Source organism: Neodiprion fabricii, chromosome 4, assembly GCF_021155785.1.
Source record: "Neodiprion fabricii isolate iyNeoFabr1 chromosome 4, iyNeoFabr1.1, whole genome shotgun sequence".
Classification (NCBI taxonomy): Eukaryota; Metazoa; Arthropoda; class Insecta; order Hymenoptera; family Diprionidae; genus Neodiprion; species Neodiprion fabricii.
Window position 1 is genome coordinate 39,013,580 of NC_060242.1, and position 21,477 is coordinate 39,035,056.

At 37.3% G+C, this 21,477-nt stretch overlaps 1 protein-coding gene across 1 annotated transcript; it reads right to left on the reverse strand.

Moving 5' to 3' along the window:
• Positions 1-1,951: 1,951 nt before the first annotated feature.
• Positions 1,952-17,118, reverse strand: LOC124179452 (protein grindelwald). The gene is made up of 5 exons (XM_046563812.1): positions 16,858-17,118; positions 11,950-12,519; positions 5,767-5,832; positions 4,073-4,230; positions 1,952-3,814 (listed from the first exon to the last, which is right to left on the reverse strand). The coding sequence occupies exons 2-5, from the start codon at positions 12,158-12,160 to the stop codon at positions 3,542-3,544; spliced, it is 708 nt and encodes a 235-aa protein (XP_046419768.1). The 5' UTR covers positions 12,161-12,519; positions 16,858-17,118; the 3' UTR covers positions 1,952-3,541.
• Between the last annotated feature and the right edge of the window lie 4,359 nt (positions 17,119-21,477).

Here is a 21,477-nt window from a genome sequence, read left to right on the forward strand (position 1 = left end):
ATAATCTCAATAACCATGAATATTGCTTTCAAAGCACGAGGAATCTGCTAAAAGTCTTCTTCGTTACGATACGCTAACGTTAATAGTGATAAAGAAAAGAAAAAAAATTAAGAGCAAAACGTGTATCCACGTTGTAAATATGTTACAAAACATTTAATATATGTTTGAGAAGTTAAATTTCATTACGCCCGACGAGTCATACTCCGTCTATAGTTATTATAAATCTTATACATATATATACTTGAGTATCTATCCGCTAACGAATTCGTGTACGATAATTTTACTTTAAATAATCCAATCAACAATCGTTATACATAGCATCTGCACTAACTACAACTCAATATAATACACGTCTGATCGTATATCTTAATCTATATACATGCAAAATCTAACAATGTGATGTCACGTGGTTTTTACTTTTTATTACAATTATTTATTATCTATTACGCAACCACACGTATATACAATATCAAACGAGACAGCGAGTCAAAATTCAAATTAAACAAATGCCAAGTACACTCAAATTCTGGAGAAAAATTTTATGTCAATCAAGTTCTACTCTCGTATTTTATATGCTAAAAGCAGTGCGGCTAGAAGCGTGTTTCAGAAGCAGCCCGTTTCTCGAAAATCGCGGGCCGGATTATAGACACGGAATAAAAATTCTTCTTGCTTTCAGATCAGTTTTCGGCGGGTTGACAGATTAGTGTCAAAAATGATTCTAGCCACGATTGTCAAACAATTCTTTCATTGTGCGGACATACTATAAAGTCTTGTGCGATTCGTCTTTAAGTTTTAACGTCGTATCGAATTAAAGCCAACAAGATTAGGATGCGCTAAAATTTTCCATCCCTATTGGAAGTTGGTAATTTAATCCACTGCCATAGAATGCCAAATTATAACAAGTGCTCGGATATAATTTTGAATCGTCTAAAAATTGTCCCTTTCGCACGATTGTAAGCATCAAGTTAAGGGACGATTCATGCTGTTATCAAACAATCCCGCTTGCTTTTTCACGAGCGAAATTTTATCATTTATACAAAAGCAACGACGTTGCCGAATACTCTAATTTTAAGTACAATGTTCAATTATTTATTGCTAAATACAAAGCCTTATATACTTATTCGTAGAATATGATCGTTAAAATTATTGCTTCAAACTTATTTACTCTTTACAGTGTTTTATCAAGATTATGAGGTTTAATACAAAAACGTCGTCTGAAAGTTGATTTTAAAATATGATTTCTATTCGACATTGCAAAAACGAATTTAGACCGATATTCAAACTGAAACTCGATTATTCTGATATAAAATGACGTTTCGCACAAATCCCTCTCTCTCTCTCTCTCTCTCTTTCTCTCTTTGTGAATTGTACTATAGCGAACTTTTAATCTATGTAAATATATCTAGTCGTCGAAATACGCATAGGTACTTATGAACGATTCTTTAATCCTAATAGCTGCCTGGGGCACAATAATATCTTCAATTCTGGAAGACATTGGTCTCAAAAAAATTGGACCAAAAATCACTTAAATCTACGGTGAATAATTCATAGAAGCGATAGACTTACAATACATACTTTCAAGATATATATATATATACATATATATATAATTTATTAGATAATATATACTGCTTAAATATCGTGAATGGAACTGATACAAACTAAGGGGAATTTCGTAATAAAACGTCAACGACAACGCATCAAAGGCACCGTAACGACACGAGTAAAAGGCACGATGTTGAATTAATCATTATCTTTTCAACTTTCTCTTATCCTCGGATTATTCTTGTCATTTAATACCATTGTATAAAAATTGGAAAATTTAACGTTCAAGGTAAAGGCTGGAATAACGCGTTTGTATAACGATTTGAGCATAAGTATCGACTATAACGAATCATGGTTACGTTGAGCAGTTTTGGTTGTTTTTTTTTTTTTTTTTTTTTTTTTATTATTTTTCATTTTCGCATAGACACCAAGTGATTTTGAGCGTTACTTTGAGCGTAGAAGGTACTTCACAGCGAACGAAGAGGTACGAAAGGGTTTATTGAGCTTCCAGCGGCGGTTCTAAGGCAGATTCTGTCAAGTGACGCGAAATTATGAAATTCCCCTATGCAAGCCGTACGTATTTGTACGCGAATGCTACTAAGGCCTTTCATGGACGGAATGGCTGATAAGGTTACGATACTTTTAGGAAGTGATTAACGAAGAGAAGAAGTTAAGGAAAGTCGAATAAAGAAATAACGCCGTCAGCCTGATCTACGTTACAGAGACGGTGATACGCGATAGAAAAATTGGTTATCAACAGTATCGTTAAGACTATATTATTCAACTGTAAGAAAAAAAAAAAAAAAAAACAGTCAAATTGTTGTATTTATACCTACGTGTACTAAAATATTGCTCTTAAGTTCGTCTTAGGCTTCAATACCTAGTCAATCAAATATTTAAGTCACACAGCCGCACGGTTCTATATTCACTGCATCGCAGTCACACTTATCATATCCTATATAATAACAATATTAACGTAATATCTAGAAGATACGAATAATACTTATTTTTTAAACACATACGTAAAAATATCTAACGCTGTCTATGAGATAGAAAATACACGCATGTCTCCAAAGTGATTAGAATCTTATTTTTAAATGAAAATCTCACTCGTTTTCTATACCTATTTACTTCAGCTAATGTTATATTACGCACAGAATTTCAGGTGATTTATTTTTAATCGATATAGTTTCATTAATTTAATACTACAATTGTTACAATATTTTCACATCTTCACAGAATATCACAAAAATTGTCAACTTTTCTTGTTTTTTTTTTTTTTTTTTGTTTACAAGAAACAAAATGAATTCTTATAAACAGTGACAATCTGCTTTGTTTTTGTTTTTATTTGCTTCTAAGTGATTTCTTTCATTAGCGCGAATATGGTAATTTTAAAAGGATTTCGGAAAGTCCGTATAAAATCGAAAACACGAAGTAACAAATTGACGTTTTCGCAATACTGTCCCTGACAGCTGCGCTTTGTCAAACTTGTTGAGCAAAGTTGAGAAGAGCCACTCTGTGCGGTAAGTATATTACACAGAAAAAATAAATCAACAAACGGGTGAAAACACCGCGTGGGTAAAAACGAAATTTCCCTTTTATAAAATATTGTACAAAAAAGAGAAAAAAAAAGCAGTGCGCACCGCACATGCTAAAGAATGTCGAGGAACGAATATTTACCCGTCCGCCTCTTTTATTCCACAATTTCTTTTTCCGCATAAAAAGTCAGTCCTTACCGACCGAGTGAAATGTGACTTATTTTGACTATAATCGCTCACGCGAAAATACCACCAATTATAGCACAACTTTATACCAAATTCCAAATTCCGAACAACGATATGCAAAACCGTATTTGGTTTCAAAAGAACAAGTGATACATTTCATTCGGTCGGTAAGGACGGACTGCAGAACGCTCTCGAAGAATCGTTCAATTTTTTGATGTCCCTGATCGAACCCCGGGAGATTTGAATTCTTCAACTTTTCATCTCCGTTAAGTCTAGAAAGAACTCTCGCGTTTCGTGCGCGGTTGAACGGTTTCCGGACTCGGGGTCATCCCCTGATTGTCGTAGGCGTAATCCAGGGTCGTGTCTTCGCTGGGATGCCTCCTGGAGAGCGGGGTGCTTGTCGTGTTCGGAGTACCGTCGCCGACTTCGCTCCTCGGCGCAACTACGGTCGCACTTATCGTCGGCATGGCCAACTTCAGGCCATTCTGTTTCGGGTTTTGACCGACCTCGACGTCGTCTTGCACTCGATTGTTGTTCGTCGGTTTCTGGGTGGTGGGAGGGGGGGAAGAAAAACGAAATCACATGATAATGCGCCGTGTCACCATATATATATATATATATACATATATATATATTTTAATAATTTCAATGAAAAAATTCTAAAGTCTTGTTGAAACTATAAGTAATAAAGCTGTCAAGTTCAAACTGCTCCAAGTGTGTTTATTTTCATTATAAAAAAAAAATCATAAAAATATGTGTGATTATAGACCGACCAAGCTACCAATCTGTCATCAACTGCTTACCTTCACCCATTTCTTGCTCAGCTGTCCCCCCTGCCACGATTTTCGGATCTTCTTTATCGGCTGAGACTTCCAAACCAAAAGCAAAGCCACTACTAGGACCGCAAGACAAGTCACCGTCAGCGTAATGGTTACCAGATTTTTCAGTCGTTGGACTTCGGCTGAAAATTGAAATTATGGGTCTCTTATACTATTGAAAACCTCATCTTTCGTACATACACACATAGACAAAAGTCTGTATTGAAGAGTCTCGACAATATTTCACCGGTTTCAAATTGTTTCGTACGTTGTGAAATACTATTTTGATTAAATTGATACACTTGTGGGAATGCGATGCGTTTAGGCGTTTTGAACCCTCATTATCGACTATCGATGAACAGTTAGTTGGGGCAAACAACGTCGCAACCCGAACCGAACTCATAATAAGTAAATCGCAATTAGGATTGACGGGATCACGGCCTGCATTGCAGACTAACAATAAGAGCTGCTTGGTGTCTGATTTGCATAGACAAGATCTTGATATCGCGTGCGCGAAATTGCGATATGCTAATATGGACGGTTGTACACAACAGACGGCAAACCGTGAGTCGAGACTTCCGTGCAACGAAAACAAAAATTAATAAGAGATATAGGTATGTAGTGTGAGCAGTTTGCACGCTTGGTACAGCGACGTATTTGCGGAGCAAAGCTCCATGAGGAGTCTGGGCGACCTTCGTTATTCCGAGGAAAATTAACTTCCGGCTCAAGAGGAATGACTAACCGCCTTGTGTGCTCATCATTAAGTCACGGATACCTGTTTCCAAGAGTTATTTTCATCGTTCCTCAATATTTGAACAGTTAATGACGTTCGACTGCACTCGTGTATGTCCTAGGTAAGCTTGCTCAACGACGTTGTGTGAATACCGAATGCGTATTGCCGCAAGGCTGGTTTTCCCGGACCTTGAAAAACCCGCGGCTACAAAGAAACTCTTCAAGTTTCAAGTCTCGTCGAAATTGAGGATGAGGAACTTTTCGATAGTGAACACGAATGAAACAACGTTCCTAATATATAAAAGTAACGAATCGGAGAAAGTTCGAACGACCTGCAGTAATGTTCATTAAAGCCTTGATTTTCCGGCTAACTTGTTTTCTGTCCGAAACAAAACGCGAGTTCGATTCTATACGAATTACGTGACAATGACTGGCGATGCAGCCGACACGAGAGATTGGGAGTCGTTGTCAGATAATTCGCGTAAAATCGTAAACAAGTTAGCCGTAAGGCCAAGGCATTGTTGAACATTACTGTACAAGCTTAGACATCAAAAATTTGAAATTTTTTAAATACAGCTTGATATCTTTCCCCTACTTCTAATCAAAACCGGCCGATTCATCGTTAAAATGAGGAATTTCCACAACCTTTGGACACCGACTCGACGCTACAGGGTAATATTTTCCTCTTCTTCAAGTATCCAACTACGTCTCTCTCGGTATTACGGGAATATAAATTTCCATGGGTTCCATTCCCATTGCGACGCTGCCGAGGCTGCCTTTCACCTCCGGTATTCGTTCGCACGCACGCACGCAGGCTCGCTCGTTGGTATAATACAGGTACAATGTTAAATATCGACGGTGAGTCAGACACCGCAGTGTTTATAACGAACCATCTACCTTAGAGAGTGTATAAATTGATATTTAGCTCATGCTGGCGAGCAGCTCACCTCTTAGGTTAGGATCCTCCCCCAGCAGCTCTTTACGCAGCACGTAACGCTGGTCGAGGAGATACTCTGCAAACATAAAAGAAAAACACAATTAGAAAATTGTCGGATCACATGCTCCCGAGCAAACAACACTGAGAGAAATTTTTAGTTCCGGTCCAACAATATTCAAACAGTTTTTTTAACGATACCTGTTTTACTGAATCTTTCTAGTTACTGTAATAAATGAAATATTTCTCACTGAAGAATTTGTCATTTCCGTCGGTTCTCTCCGTCCTTTAGAATGGTCCAACGAATCGTAGGTTAGTCATAACGGTTCAAAAATGTCATCAGAATTGTTTTCTAAGCAACAGTAACCAAATTGGTTTCGAACAAACCATTTCTGAATGTTCTGAAACCTCGTGAAGACACTTGCTGAGCAAATGAATTACAGTATCGATTTATTGCGCCATCGATTATCTTTCTTCAAAAACTCAATCGCAAAATCATACCGTGACATCGAAATAATCCGAATGGATCAGAGTAACGCCTCGGGATGTGGTTAACGACCGAATCGAGCTCGTCGAAAAAGAAGAAGAAAAAAAAAAAAAAAATACTCCAACCTAGCCAATGCGAACTTCCAAGTCTCGCGAAAGTTTAAATCGATAGCGATAATTTGTAGTACCTACTGGGAGAGTCCGTGCATAAATGGAAATTCAGATTCTTTTGTAAACGCGAGTCTGTCCAAACACAACCGTCGATCGGCATTGAATCCCGAGTCACGCACCGCGGAACGGAAGACAAGAGCCGAGTCTTCTTCAGCGGGTGTATTCTAAAGAGACATCGTTTTACTTCAGGGCCCAGAAACAGACACGGCAGACCCTCGACGAAGCTTCGAGTCTCCCGGCGGTTTCTTTCGACTCGAATGGCCGCCGTTCTAGGTGCGGCTCCAGTGTTGCAGTACCGTCAACAGAGGTGAATGACTCCGAGGTAACAGCGGCTAGTGACGTTCGGCTGGCCGATTTCTCCGGCAACAATTCCGAGGGTGGAAATTTAACGAGCGTTGACCTCGATGGAGCGATCGGGAGTTAAAAAAACATGTACATAAATTTTTATATCAATAAATCATAAAGCCTCTTCGTGAAAAACCTACAAAAACTGTTTCTTTCGGCCTCCTGACCAGGTATAAACCCTTAAATTCACGATCATTTCTTGCCCTATGTCACCGATACCGATATAAATTTTTTCGCTTCCTCTTTTCTTCTGCGTCGTGTGCAACACGAGGAACGCCTGCGGCGACATCCGATACTGTGTGTACTCTACGTAACCTGTTCAGCTTCGTTTGTTTTTTTTTTTTTTTTCTTATTCGCATGCAGCCTCGCGAACTCAACGTGTTGAGATAGCAACCGTACACGTTTTATAAGAACGGGTTCGTTGAAACAAAACCTGCTCGGGTGTCTTTCCGCTCGCGGAAAACCGAAACGATGACAATTTTTCCGTCATCATCGAGACGTAGGAAACAACGAAATCACTTCGGGGTTCAAAGTACACTTTTTCACAGCATCCTTTCTAAGCACGCCTTGCAGGATTTGCTACCCAGGCGTGACGAATTGGGGTCAGAAAACCGTGACCGATGATCGAGGCTGAACTCGAGTCATTCTTCAGGGTCAATGTGTCGAATCGGGCCCGAAAAATTTGAGTCGAAACAAATCGGAGTAGCAGTCCGTATCGATAATTGTGCAACGGAATAATGGGCACGAAACAATTACGGAAGAACTCCTCGTTTCGTTGGTAAAAATTTTGAAAGAAACGTTTTGCGAACGTTCACCAACCTTCGGAAGAACGAAGAAACGCCGACGAGTCGAGACCTCGAAACCGAGTGTAAGACTTCTTACCTTTTTCTACGAATTCGTCCCCATCTTCTGGATGTGATGAAAATTTGAATACAAATGAAAGTAAAGGCGAATTTGAAAGGAGCTGAGAGTATAATAGCGACTAATAGAAGTACAGCGTGCAAAGTTGGTAAGACTTGGAACGGTTGATAAAACGAACCGAGCGCAGGCGCTGCTTCTGCCAGTTGTGATAGCAACCTGCTGCAAACAATGGCAGGTGACTCGATTGCCATTCCTTACACTTAACGGTATATCGTACATTTTACATACATAGGTAAACACACCCGCGCATACGTGTCATAGACGAGGAAAAATATGGGTCGAATGTGCTCAACAATCGTTCGAAAGAATTTATTGTATACGCGAAGGCGTCACGAGCTGTTGATAGCGTTGAATGTTTTACACGCTCCGAATGACGATAGCGATTGACGAATCGCATCTTTTTCTTCTTCGCATTCTTCTTTCCGGTCCGTGAGCTTTTTCTCTCTCCACGGACAGTGGAAAACCATGCCGTCACGGCTTTTTCGTTCGGAAACGGTTCACCCGAGATTCTTTTCTTTGGAATTCCAGAAAACGTCGATCAGTCCACGGGAATCCTCGCGATTTTTAGAGAGGAATTTTCACGGTCAGTGACCGCGTCCAGTGGCGAAATTTTTCCGTTTCGATCCCTCCGCACCGGGGAGTCGGAATGTCTGCATACCGAAGGCATAGATTTTCAGTTCGTTTTCAGGTCGATCGATTCACCCTTGGCAACCTGGAACGGGGAACCAAGGGGTTTCTTTGCTAACCGTTGACGATGACTCAGAGAGCGCAAAGTGAAAGGAAAACTGTGGCAGCTGATCGAATTCACAGGGGTGAAAATACCCGGGAAATTATCCAGTCCGAATCAACTTCTTGGATTAGTCTTCACCCCGTCGAAAAGAAAAGTTTTTGCGTCGATGTAACACTTTTTCATGTTTAATTCTCGAATCGATCACAAAAGTTGTTTTTTAGTATCAGACACCAGCCAATTTTTGTCATATTTTTAAGGGGTTATACCTAGACAGGATTTTTCAAAAATCGATTTTTTTTTGCAACTTCACTTTCGTAATGTACGTATATTTAAGTATGTATAGAGAAAATTTCACGTCGATCTGACAAATAGTCTCGAGGTTACGCGCACATTTGCAAAGAGGACCCGGAGCGTTTGAAACTTTGAACACGTTTTTCTCAAAACTATGTTTTCAAAGTCGACGAGCAAGATTTCTCGGCAACGGTTGAACCGATCAGTCTTTACCCAAGCTTTATGGATATATTTTTCAGTCCTTGACCGAAGATTTTTTTTCGTAGATAAATATTTTCCACTTTGCAAACAAACTAAGGCAAACATTTGTATGGAAAATCGAAATTTTGTTTTGAGAAGCCACCGTTTCGTTAAAAATCAATGTTGTGCTCAGTCCTTTGATTAAAGACCAGATAATACCTCATAATAACTGAATCTTATTTGCTTTTTATCTCGGACGATCCAGTCCAGAAATATCTCGCTCAGAATGAAGTTCAATGTTACCCCAATATGCGTATAAATTTTTATATCAATAAATTGAAACGTCTCTTCAATAAATGTCCTTGAATAATCGTTTTTTTCGGTCTCCTGATCAGGTACAATCCTTCAACACTGGCATTTTCAACTTTTTTGTAACGAAAAAGAAGGGATAAAACAAGTAGCAAACAGCGTTAGTCGACACCGCAGTTGCACGCTGATGTCCAAAGGCTTCATCGGAGGCGACAGATGCTCGTCGATGGTCGATGTCGGTCATCCGGTCGGATCGGTTCGAGTGAAACGACACGGAGAAGAAGAAGAAGAAGAAGAAGAAGCGGAGGAAAAAGCTAGCGGGAATAGATAGAGACGATGAGTCATCACCTTGTGGTAAGAGGCGGTTGGACAGTCAAGTGCAAAGTCAACGTACTTGGGACTTGGCTGCCAAAGCATTTACAAACTCTTGTATAACCGATCGCCGTTTCAGTTCAGAGATCGTTAGTCAGTCGGAGGATCGAACGAGTGTAAAAACGAACGACGAACAATCGCGCGAGGTGATTACGGAGGCGTTTCCAATTTTTTTTTCCCAACTCCATTGAAGAAATTTTCATTCGCAATTGCGTCGAAACTTCAAGAACAAGAAAGAATCCTGCGAGTCGTTTCTCGTTCGCGTGTTTCGGCGGAAGTTAAAAATTCATCAAGAATCTCCGGCTTTTCGTCAATTTCAAGGACGGATTTAATTATTACCCGTGAATCACTGTAACTTCGGTGGAATGAACTGGTTCCTCGTAATTAATACACCTTGCGAAAGTGTCGCGGCTGTTCGTTAAGATCGAATCGAGACACGATAAAACGACCTTCGGTACCATATTTGCTTTTCTGGTCGGTGCCGAACGAAGCAACTGTGCAAATTAAGTCTCGTCGTCGGTAGGATCGTATCGTCGACTGGTTAATATCGCTGAGGTCTTCTCGAAGTAGATGTAACAGCGTTCTTTATTAACAATGGTAAACTTCTTGTGATAAAAATTTATTCAGTAATGACGCGTAACGTGTCTTCTGGATGTTTTTTAATACATCTATGTCACGAAATGTATATTAAATAGATGGGAGTGTTAGTTTTTAGCGTCTAACTATATTGCAGGTTATCTGTGTTACAGTTGGAACAAAGGATCGGAAAGATACCACGCCGGTAAAATAAGCTGGAAAGAAGTTAAACGAGTCGCGAAAAGAAGAAACTGTACATTAGGGCGGTTTACAAAAGGACCTTTTTTCAGATATCGCTCTTCTCCGAGATTCTTGTACTTTTTCCGTCGAAAATAGCTCAAGCAATTTGGGCTGGGGTGAAAAAAATTTTTCACCACTGCCTCGACGACGTTGAAATTTTTAAAAAGGCCATTTTCGGGAATTTCAAAATTGAAACATCTTTACATCCTTCGGTGGCTAAATTTTTGCATGACGAAACAATGGTTTTTGTAAGATCTGAGACTAGTGTGATTGTTTTTAGTACCGAAAAATCTATCTTGTAATTTGTAAAAACTAATTTTTTCCAACCGAAGTCTTTAAAGAACAAATTAATAATTCGATATGGCAGTACTCAATATTGGTTCACACTCATCCAGTTTCGCTTCAGCTTATTGATTGCTATAAATCAACGAGAAAAATAAATATCAGTCAAGTATCTTGATATTTGAAAGTTAAAAAAATTTCTACGCATCTCAGATTTTACAAAAACTTTCGTTTCGTGATGCAAGCCACAGCCAACGAAGTAATTTAAACATGTGTCAACTTTGAAGTTCCTGAAAATAATCTTTTTGTCGAAATTTCAACATCCTCGAGGCAGTTGTAAGAAAAAAAACTTTTTTCTTCTTGTTATTTTATTTTATTTTTTTTATTTTTTCTAGTGAAAAGGCGAAGAGCGAAGTCTCAAAAAAAAGGTCCTTTTTTCGAACCCCCCTACCGTAGATACATCGCGAAGCGCACCGACAAATGGAGAGGAGTGGAAAACCGACGGTGACAAATAAGCCTGACGCCAAATTATGCAAACCACAGAATCGTAATCAGCCAAGAGTTACAGCGAGTGACTCACTGTCGGTGATAGGCAGGCTGCCAACTTACGTGCCGAATGTGTAAGTGGCCAAGTTAAGGTGCTTTAAACAACAAGGACTGCGCGAGTTGCGCGATAGAAAAAACGCGTGGCGTTATCTTCGTCACCGTTCGAAACCTCTTCGTTCGCACGGACGACGACGACAGGTAGAAAAGGATGAGGTAAAAATCTGGTTTTGCCTCGGACGGTAAAATTCTTCCGAACAAACCGGCTCGACCGCTCGTTCAAGGGATGAGAATAACAGGATCGGGGAGCACGCGGGAAAGGAACCGATCTTCCAAGGGTAATCCTGGACGTCTTATTCGGCTAAAGCAAACCTCCGTGCAACAGGTTGAAGCGACGTTACTCGAGGACAGGGAGGTCCGAAAACGAGGCTGTGTCGTAATGACTATCCTCGTTTTTTCTACCTGCGCGTAGGAGATAGTCGGCGAAAAGAGAGACTCCTTTTCGAAATGTTTTTTCACCGAAAGGAGATCCAGCCCACGTACCGGGTGTTCGGAAAGTTATCGATATCCAGCGATTCTAGCGAGAGATTTTTAGTTCCGGTTAACCATTTTCATCTTTTACCGCAATCGAAGAATATTGCTTTTTTTTTTTAACGATACCCGTTTTACTGAATTTTTCTAGTTACTGTAAGAAATGAAATTTTTCTCAGTCTTTTAATTTTGTTTTTGAAACGTCCTAGTTGGACTTACCTTGACAGTGAGCCGTGCATTTCGGCAGGTCGTGATTGTGAGTTGTCGGATCGCAAATTTTCGCACATGTCTGACATTGGCTGTCGAACGTGCTGCAATATTCGTTCGGTAAGCATTGCATTGTGCCGCACATCCTGCCTCCAGGTCTTATCGTCGATTGGGCAGAGCAGAGGACGAAAAGTCCGAGAACTGCGACGTGGTTGTAGAACATCTTTGTTTCTTCTTTAGTAGCGTCGCGAAAGGAAAATTACTTTTCTTTTTACAAATGGTAGAAATCAGCAAAGTTCAGGATTCCGAATCGGCTTTTAATTACTCTCGATCATTTTACTTTCTCGCTCTTTTACTTTCTTTTTAGTCTTCTTCTCTTTTTTGACGGTAGGAGAAAATTGAAAAAAAAAAAAAAAAAAAAAAAACGATATTCAATCCTTCGATTTCACGAACTTTAGAGTATTTTATGTATGTATTTGAAAAAAAAATTAGACACCAATTTACTACGTTTCAATTCAAATTCACTAACTATAATCGAATGGTACGTTTCTCGGTGGATCCATGTTCGTTCCAGATATCATTCTAAAATCATAAACAAAGAGAAATTTTCTCATTAGAATGATGTAAAGTGAAACAGGAACGTCGGATTTTTTTTTTTTTTTAATCTACCGAAAATTACCGCAGGAAAATTGTTTTGACAAAGAAAACAATATATACAAAATTTAACCAAATAAACACTTCGAGTTCGATTTTCGAGTTAGAGTTTAGTGTTTACAGCTCACGCAACCTTTTTCGATCCCTCCTAAACCGGTTCAGGAATCTTGCGCTTTTGTTGAACCTACAGGACGTCGATGAAGAGGGGAGGAAAAAAAGAAATTCTGTTCAGACACCTTGCGGTCTCTGGAATCGGGTTAGGAGATCCCACCTCTTGCGTAACGTGTCAGGTGGGAGTTATTTTCATTCAAAACACAAATATAAAACAGTTGTGTATTATTTGTGCGGTGAGAAATAATAACAAGAAATTTAATACAAAGTACGTCACATTTTTTTAAAACCCTTGACATAAATCGATCGCATTTAATAATTGTTCTGTGATAAAACGATGGTAAAAAGAAATTTTTTTTTTTTCTTGGGAGAAAAATGACGCATCGTAATAATTGATAAATCTTCTCAGCAATTCTACCCGAGAAACTTCCTCGCCTGTGTAATATAGTCGTACGACAAGAAAGAATAAAGCGAAGCTTTTCGTCGTGCAACTTTAACAAGGAATGCTGTGGCAACATCGATTAGTTGTGGCTCTACTTCCACACTGAGGGTGTATCTCACCTTAGGGTCGATTCTTGCGTTCAGCGACTGGACGAAGTATTTTCTGAACAATGAACCTGGGGATTGAATAATTCGGTGAATAGCGAAGCGCGCGATAAGATTCGCGAGAGAAATAATTAGGGAGTGTAAAAAAAGCGGACGCGACGATCGGCGAGATTTGAAATTCGCTTCTTTACTTCGTTCAACGTGAACGATATTGACAAGAAATCCAACGCGTTGATTCGTGTCGATTTCATTCAATCGTTAACTTATTTTATCGTCCAAAATTCAATCGCACACAGCGCTTCGAAGTAAATGGAAATAATCTCCGAGTATGACGTACGGAGGAATAATTACAAGTTGTAATGAAGTCATCGCTGTATGTACAACCATGAATATGAAAAACTGCGCCTATGATGCGTATAATTAAGAAGCATTTGAAAAGAATTAAAAGTCTTGCGCCATGTACCGCGAAACACGTGTATACATGCCTGATATTAGAGTATTTGAACAATGTACGTTCAACGGTTCTCGCAGTAACGATAATACAGAAGACATTGTGCATATTTAACAGTATGAAAGAAGAAGAAGCAGAAAAAATTTACACAACCATATGTTAGCGTAACATTTGTGTTATTGTATTACAACGCGTTTGGCGTAGAAAGAAGTATATTGAGAAAACAACGAGGCAGGAAAAAAGAAACATTCCGACGTAGCGAGTATTGTTTATTTATTTTTTAATCGCCTCACGCTGTTATTATACATGTATTATGCGAATATCGTGTATCATTATCATTATCATCACCGTTCTCGCGAAGCATCGGAAGAATTCGTTTAAGAATGACTCGAGAGGCGAGAAAAGATAGATATCCGGAATCGGCGAAAAACATCCGTGTTAAAATTGACGATGACGACGTTATATATATACATACATCGAATTATTTTTCTCACAAATTTCAATCAATTATTTCTCACAGTAATACGATAATTGGCGAACTCGATTTTCTACGAATCTGTTACAGGTTTTAATCAAGGCCCGAAGTTTTCTCAACGAGATGTGAATTTCTTATTCCACGGGATATTCGGCTCGGAAAAGGAATCGAAAAATCATCGAATTGACCGGCTGACCGGAATCGGTTTGCGGATAGCGGTAAATCCGCACGGTCGAACAGCGGCGAGCAAACCGTAATTGGAAAGTTGCCTTATTTACGGTACCTATTACTGCAAAACTCTATTTCGGCCAATTCGCATGCGTAGAAATAGCCCATCCGTAATTTTTGCCGATCGCAAATCGGTTTTCGGTATTGGAAGCAAGCGCCGTTCCTCGCTGTCGCTTATCGCGTTTTCGCTAATATTATTTTGCAACAACAGTTATTGTTCCCCGGCTCCGCTAATTTATCTCGATCGCGCAAAACGCGATGCGCGAAGCTATTGCGACTTGGCGATAACTTCGTTGTGCATATCGAATGCGTGCACGTGTTCGCGTTTACGGTTACATTGTGCAATTTCAACCGTGTATCGAGGAAAAATTTAGAATCTTGTAACAACGCGTTGCGCGGTGAGAAACTCGAGGCAAGAAAATTATCGCGGGTTGTAAGCTTCGCTGACAAAAACTGATAGCGCAAAATGTTTACGGGTACCTCGTTTTTCGTAATTCCAACAATATTCAAACAGTTTTTTTTAACGATACCCGTTTTACTGAATTTTTCTAGTTACTGTAAGAAACGAAATTTATCTCAGTTGGTAAAATGGAAATTACATCTATTGATCTTATCATCGGACAATTGTATAAAGAATTTATGTAATTAATTTGCAACGAAGATTAATTCAGATCGCAGTTTTCTCAATCGTGATAATCAGGTGACCGAAAACATTTTATCGCAAAGCCGTTTGTATTACAGTTGTAATTAATTTGATGAAAAACACGGCTGTGAGATACATTCTATGATCGATTCGCACCGTGAGAAACAATTTCGCGGTAATTATTATACGCGGCAAAAATTTTCCCTGTACAGTTTCCGGCAGAAATTATCTTTCTCCTGTAATTCCAGGTCGTTTTATTATCCTATATATATATTTCAAGATACATCGAGCTTTCAGAAGCTGGATGAATTGTTTCCTCTTCACGCTCGCTGCGTCGCGTTGTTCGTTGTAACTTCGTGAATGTAACTGAACACACTTTGAAACGCGTGTGAATAAGGAGACCGGAAACGACGGACAGGTAATTAGTTACGCACCCAGAGAAGGTAAATGCAGTCCGTAGCAATAACCCGGTTAATTTATTTTCACGTGTATAATCGACGCAGATGCTGATTACCAATTTTTATTGGCCAATTTGTTTACGCAAGGATGTCAAAAATGAAAGAGTTCGACCAATGTTTAAACACGTTTCAGTCGGTAATTTATTACGAGATCGCCGTACGTTCAGGATTTGTTAAATCGTTACGTTTGAGCTACGTAAAACTCTTTGAAAATATTTATAACGAAATATACAGGAATTATAAAGAAAAAGATGCTTCGTTTAAAGTCACTTCATAATGGTTACAAGAAAAAAAAAAAAGAAGAAAACTTGCAGGTTTCACTTTAGAATGGTGCATTTGACTCCTAAGATCAATTTCTACAAATTGACTGAATCTCTTTTTTCCATCGCGTTGGTATCGTTGAATATCTAATTTTACAACACTGGACAGATATTGATGTAATGATGAAAAAATAGGGAGTATTGAATCGAGTATTGTAAAAAAGTAAATCTGTTTCACTCGTAACCCTTTAGAAAGGAGTATTCTGAATAAAATCAGGCATCGCTGAGTGAAATTTAACGAACCTAACAGATTTTTAACAATTTTTAATCCGAAACGAAGCATCGATAGCTGGATCAGCGATAATTCCTGAAAATGAAACTTTATTCATATATTCACCGATATTTCAAACCGGTATATGCTGTCTTGGAAGTTTTGTCTAATAAGCTACAGGTACGGCCGTTCTCCGTTTATATACCTATACATTATACTTTCAGTGTAAAAATTATCCACAGAGGCAAGACGAAGGCTTGAATCGGTACAGGAATGTCGTTCGACTGGTTTGAAAAGGAGTTCCTCCGAGAATATACAGTGAAGTCACTGCAAACTTGCTATACTCCGTAATATATACCTGGGTACGATAACCAGCTCGTACTTATGCAAAGGCTCAATTCTGCAGCTACGCAAACATTAATTCAAGAGCATCGAGAAAATATTATATAAATCACTGCCTATCGTGCACTCGAAACGCAAGCGTTAATCAAAATACGTTAATTTAAACTTTTCGCGGGGTTATAAATTGGCGCGTGAAGACAATCCGGGTACGTACAATTTTTAGACTTTAAAATTCAGGCTGCGAAATATCTTTTTTTTTTAAATCTATTTACAAATTACAACTTCATCAAGTAAAAGGAAAAAGTTGCTAAAAATTTTTGACTCTTAATATTGAAGCACGATTTCGAATCCTAATAATTGCTCCAACTTTCGCCTAGATTCCGATTCCACCCTTGCTTCGCAGTTTCAAATTTCAAAACATTCAAAGAGAAAAAAAAAAAAAAAATTGATTCCCATACAATTATCTTTAAACGTTACTCACCTGAAAATTGTAGAAAATATATGTGAGGGGAAAAAAAAAACAGCTAAAGAAGGGAAAATTCACAGAAACACACCGCGGACTTTCACCCACCGAAAATATCGGTGGTCTACTCGCATTCACCGATTCGCACGTATTCGGTGATTCCGCGTCAATCGCGCGCAACTCGACGAATAAAAGGGCGAAAATCGCCGTCTGGTAGAACAATTTGCCCGAACATTTCGACTGGCTGTGTAGAACTGTCGATCGGTGTTGGGTGCGCGAGCCTCTCGGCAGAGGCCAAAATGCCGGTCAGGTTGACTCCCACCAGGAGTCAAAACTCCCCCTTCGCCTACACCTGCGGCAAGACCGCGACTTTTACCTGTTGCCGATTGCGCGCGCATCCGGCTCACAGTTCGTACCTACCTGTAACAATCATGTATCATTATACCCGCTGCGCCTCTTCGAAGCATTTATAACCGTTCTTCGGATTCGTTTCGCGCTTCGAACCGTCATTTTTCTCCCCTTTTCCTCGTTAAGGGAACCTTTTTCTTTCTTCCTTATCGACTGAGGGATGCACCGATTAAGGAAGAACCGTTTGGATCGGAAGATTTTTTTTTATTCTGTGGGTACCAATGACTTTCAATTCCGTTCATCCTTAAAACCTCGTCGCTTTCGACAAGCTAATTTTCTCACTTTCTGAGGTATATTTTTACTCACCCGTCAAATGTCACATAATTTTTATAGAATTAGGTACTACGGCGAAACAGAAGAAGCCTTGGTTTATTCGTATTCAAGTCGCGATAATATCGACGGTTGGAAGATTGTTTACTCGAGAAAAAAAACCGAGAAGCCGGTGAATTAGGTTAGTAAACAATAATACGATCGCAGATACGACGACGGACCTTCACCTCGCATTTTGTAACGGTTGTATCGTCTTCTTTTGTTCAGATATTCCGGTTTTTTTTATTGGAGGGAAGACGCACCGACGGATAGAAAGATTTGCACCATCTTTGCATACGTTTGTTGCTCGAAACGTCGAATATTTTCGCCATGAAAACGCGTCGTAACAAATATGGCGTACGAATAGCGATGCTGCTGGGGTAAAGACACGCATAAAAGCGTAAAGATTTTTAATTTACAGAGAATGAGATATTTGGATGGAAGTATGTATAAAGAGTGCCGATGAATTGATCGATTGATCGATAGTTGAGAAAATTAGTAAAACTCCGCGTTACGTGTTATACAGTTAGAAATTTTATTTCAAATAATGGTTTGTCTTTCGATCTTTTTCCTTAAATTCTCATTTCAATAATATATTAGTGTACAGTGTTTACGAAACGAAAAAATTACCTTACATCGAGTATTTAAGATTACTAAATTCGGTTCTTTGATAAAATGGTAATAATGGTAATATATTTTATATATATATCGTATATGTATAATACTATTATAGTACACGAAAAATTGCAATTGCAATTTCTTTGGAAATTCCTCTTCCAAATAACCCAACTTTATATCATCGCCGCTCTTTGAAAATTGGCCAATTATCTCGCAGGCTATGGATTAAATTTAATTCATCCATTTACATTTCTAAATATGATTTCCACGATCCGTTCCTTGAAATTCGCAATAAACGCGAACTATCCGCTTTATGTTTTTCCGACATAATTACCAAATAAACAAATTTGCATGTATTCGTCGAATATACGTATTGCGACGGTCCTTTAAAACAATCACCGTAACGAAAGTGACTGAAAATTTCATCTGTTACACTTATTTCATAACTATTATTAAATGTTTATTGCCTGGTGCAGGGTAGGTGGGTGTAGACTATAATACATGTGATTATCAGGAGTTTATTTTTCCTTTTTTCTACACAAAAATCAGATATGTCACGAAAAATCGCCTGGTTTTAATAATCACGCTGATTGGTTAAAACTTTTCAAAGATCGGTTTTTTTCGGTCAGCTAAATTTCTCTCTCTCTTCAATATTCTGTCTTACTTTTATTATTATTAATATTTATTCTTCTTTCAAATGTCAGGCGATTTATATCTTGTGCGTTACGTATAACATATAATTGCTCATCTCTACTGTATACTGCACGGTGATTATACCAACATCTATTTATTTGTATAACTGTATATAGCTTGAAACTTTTCTACGTCACAATAGAGACACCCTGTATGTATAGTAATATATTATTTTTAAGTATATTGTAGCATCTTGAGGATATGCGCTAACAATAAGTATACCTTTTATTTATCATTCTTATTTTTATTTTTGTCTCTATTGCATATATAATAATTCCTATTACGGAACAAAGATTCGATTACACTGGATAATTTATCGTACAAGATACATTTATTTGCATAACAAACGGTTGCCGGTAGTTTTTATATTTTCTTTTTTTCCTTATTTCCTTTAATACTGATTAAACGGCTCTAGATTTCTATACATACACATGAATTAATCTTTAAACTTTAATCCTGTATCGATATACTTTAAATTAATTTTTACTTTTTATTATTTAGAATAATTTAAACCAATCATATGATAGATCAGGCGTCGGCAGAATAATTACGCTTACAATTAGTTGTTAATACATATTTCGCGGAGTGCGTGGAAAACATTAATTTGCGATCACATTTCAAATTTTTTGAGACAATTTCTATAAGCAGGATATTGTTTGTCTTTTTTTTTTTTTTCGTTTATTAGAAAATCTGTTACGTTTTTTTTTTTGGTCAAAATTCGAATCTAATATAGTTAAACTTTCTTACCTTTCCTTCTTCCTACCCGTCATCTGATCGTTTTCCAATTTTTATTATTAATATAAATATATGTATGTATATTTTTTTCTTATCCAGAATACAAAAGCAAAAATAATAGAAATGATGCGACTCTTACGAAAATAATTTGTGACAGTTAACAAAGGAAAAAAAGGGAATAAAAATGAGTCGAATATTTTTCACAATTATACGACGTAATTTACAATAAGTTTTAATAACGGAATTCAAGTGGGAAGTTTTTATAATTACGTAAGTTCGTCTTTTAAGTTTATTTGTAAGGATTTTAATGATTTATATAAAATTTAGACGTATATTTAACTAAATTTATTTCATTCGTCAACTTGTCTTTCTTTCATTGATCGATCGATTGATTGGTTAGCAGGAAATTTTAGAAACGGACCAGCCTAGCGTATGAAAAATCGAAGCTTTCGACGTCTTTTCACCTTCTTTTCCATTTTTTTCCATTTTCAAGTATTTCTAAATATTTCCTTTCCCTCTTTTCTTCTTCTTCTTCTTCTTCTGCTTCTTTTTCTAATAATTTACACTAGAATTTCGTTCCCTATCACGATACTTATTATACGCTTCAAATTTATATAATGTATATATACTATAAGTATATAGGAGGACGATTCCAGAAATTTTTTTTTTTTTTTTTTTTCTTCTTTAAATATTAAACTAATTTCTCTGTACGTATACAAATTATTATACAGTGTATTATCAAAAAATCAATACGCGCTACGTCGTATATTTTTATAGAATAGAATATAGATTAATGTATATAAGGTATGTGTGTAAATATACAGTATATAATAGAAGACACTTTTTTTTTTTTCCTTTTCCGTTACTTTTCTTAGTCCGTTTTCATTCTTGATTTTAAAAATGTTCACTTGTGTTTTCTCTTTCTCTCTCTCTCTGTCTCTCTTTTTTCATTTCTTCGCAAAGTATAAAATTTTCAAGATTTACCATACGAGTTTCCTTTTCTTTTTTTTGTCTAAATTTAATTTAATTACGATTTGTTAAATTTTTTCATTTTTGTTTTACATATAGTGTATATATATATATATATATACCTAATTATTTATTCTACGTTCATACACACTCTTTACATCGTAGATGAGAAATTTTTTCCTTCCGCGCAAAAACGAAAACTTTCGCTACGGACATATTTGTGAAAGAAAAAAAAAAAAAAAAAAAATTAAAAAGAGGTCCAAAGATAAAACCGACAATGTCACAAAGCATTTTTACCTCTCCGCATAGAATATGTATCAAGTAATCAACGTGTTACTTTGCGTCTTCGATATATATGTACATATATATATTTTTTTTTTTTTTGAATTCAGTTTTCTCCACGCTTCTTTTATTCAACAATTTACCTATTTATCCTCGTACTTCCTGCCGTTAAAAATCTCGTCATATACGCTTATACAACACATATATATTTCACTATTATACACACACATATATATACATATATATAGAAGTGTATGTTAGAATATTGTTACAGCCACTAAGAATCAATATTCAATTAATATTGGATGTTATTATCTTTATCGATATAGTAGGTTTTAAATTGTTATTAGTTTTTGTGAAAAAATTAACCGCGAGACAGACACGTTTGGTGTAAATTTATAATAACATTGTTGTTATTATTATTATCATTATTATTATTATTATTATCATTACTACTACTGCTGATGCTGCTGCTATTATTATTGTTGTTGTTATTATTGTTATTATTATTAAATTAAACACGTATATATGTATATGTATATATATATATATATATGTATAGAAATAACGGACACACATTTTATCATAGAATCGAATGCACTCTCGAATTTCATCAGTCTCGTT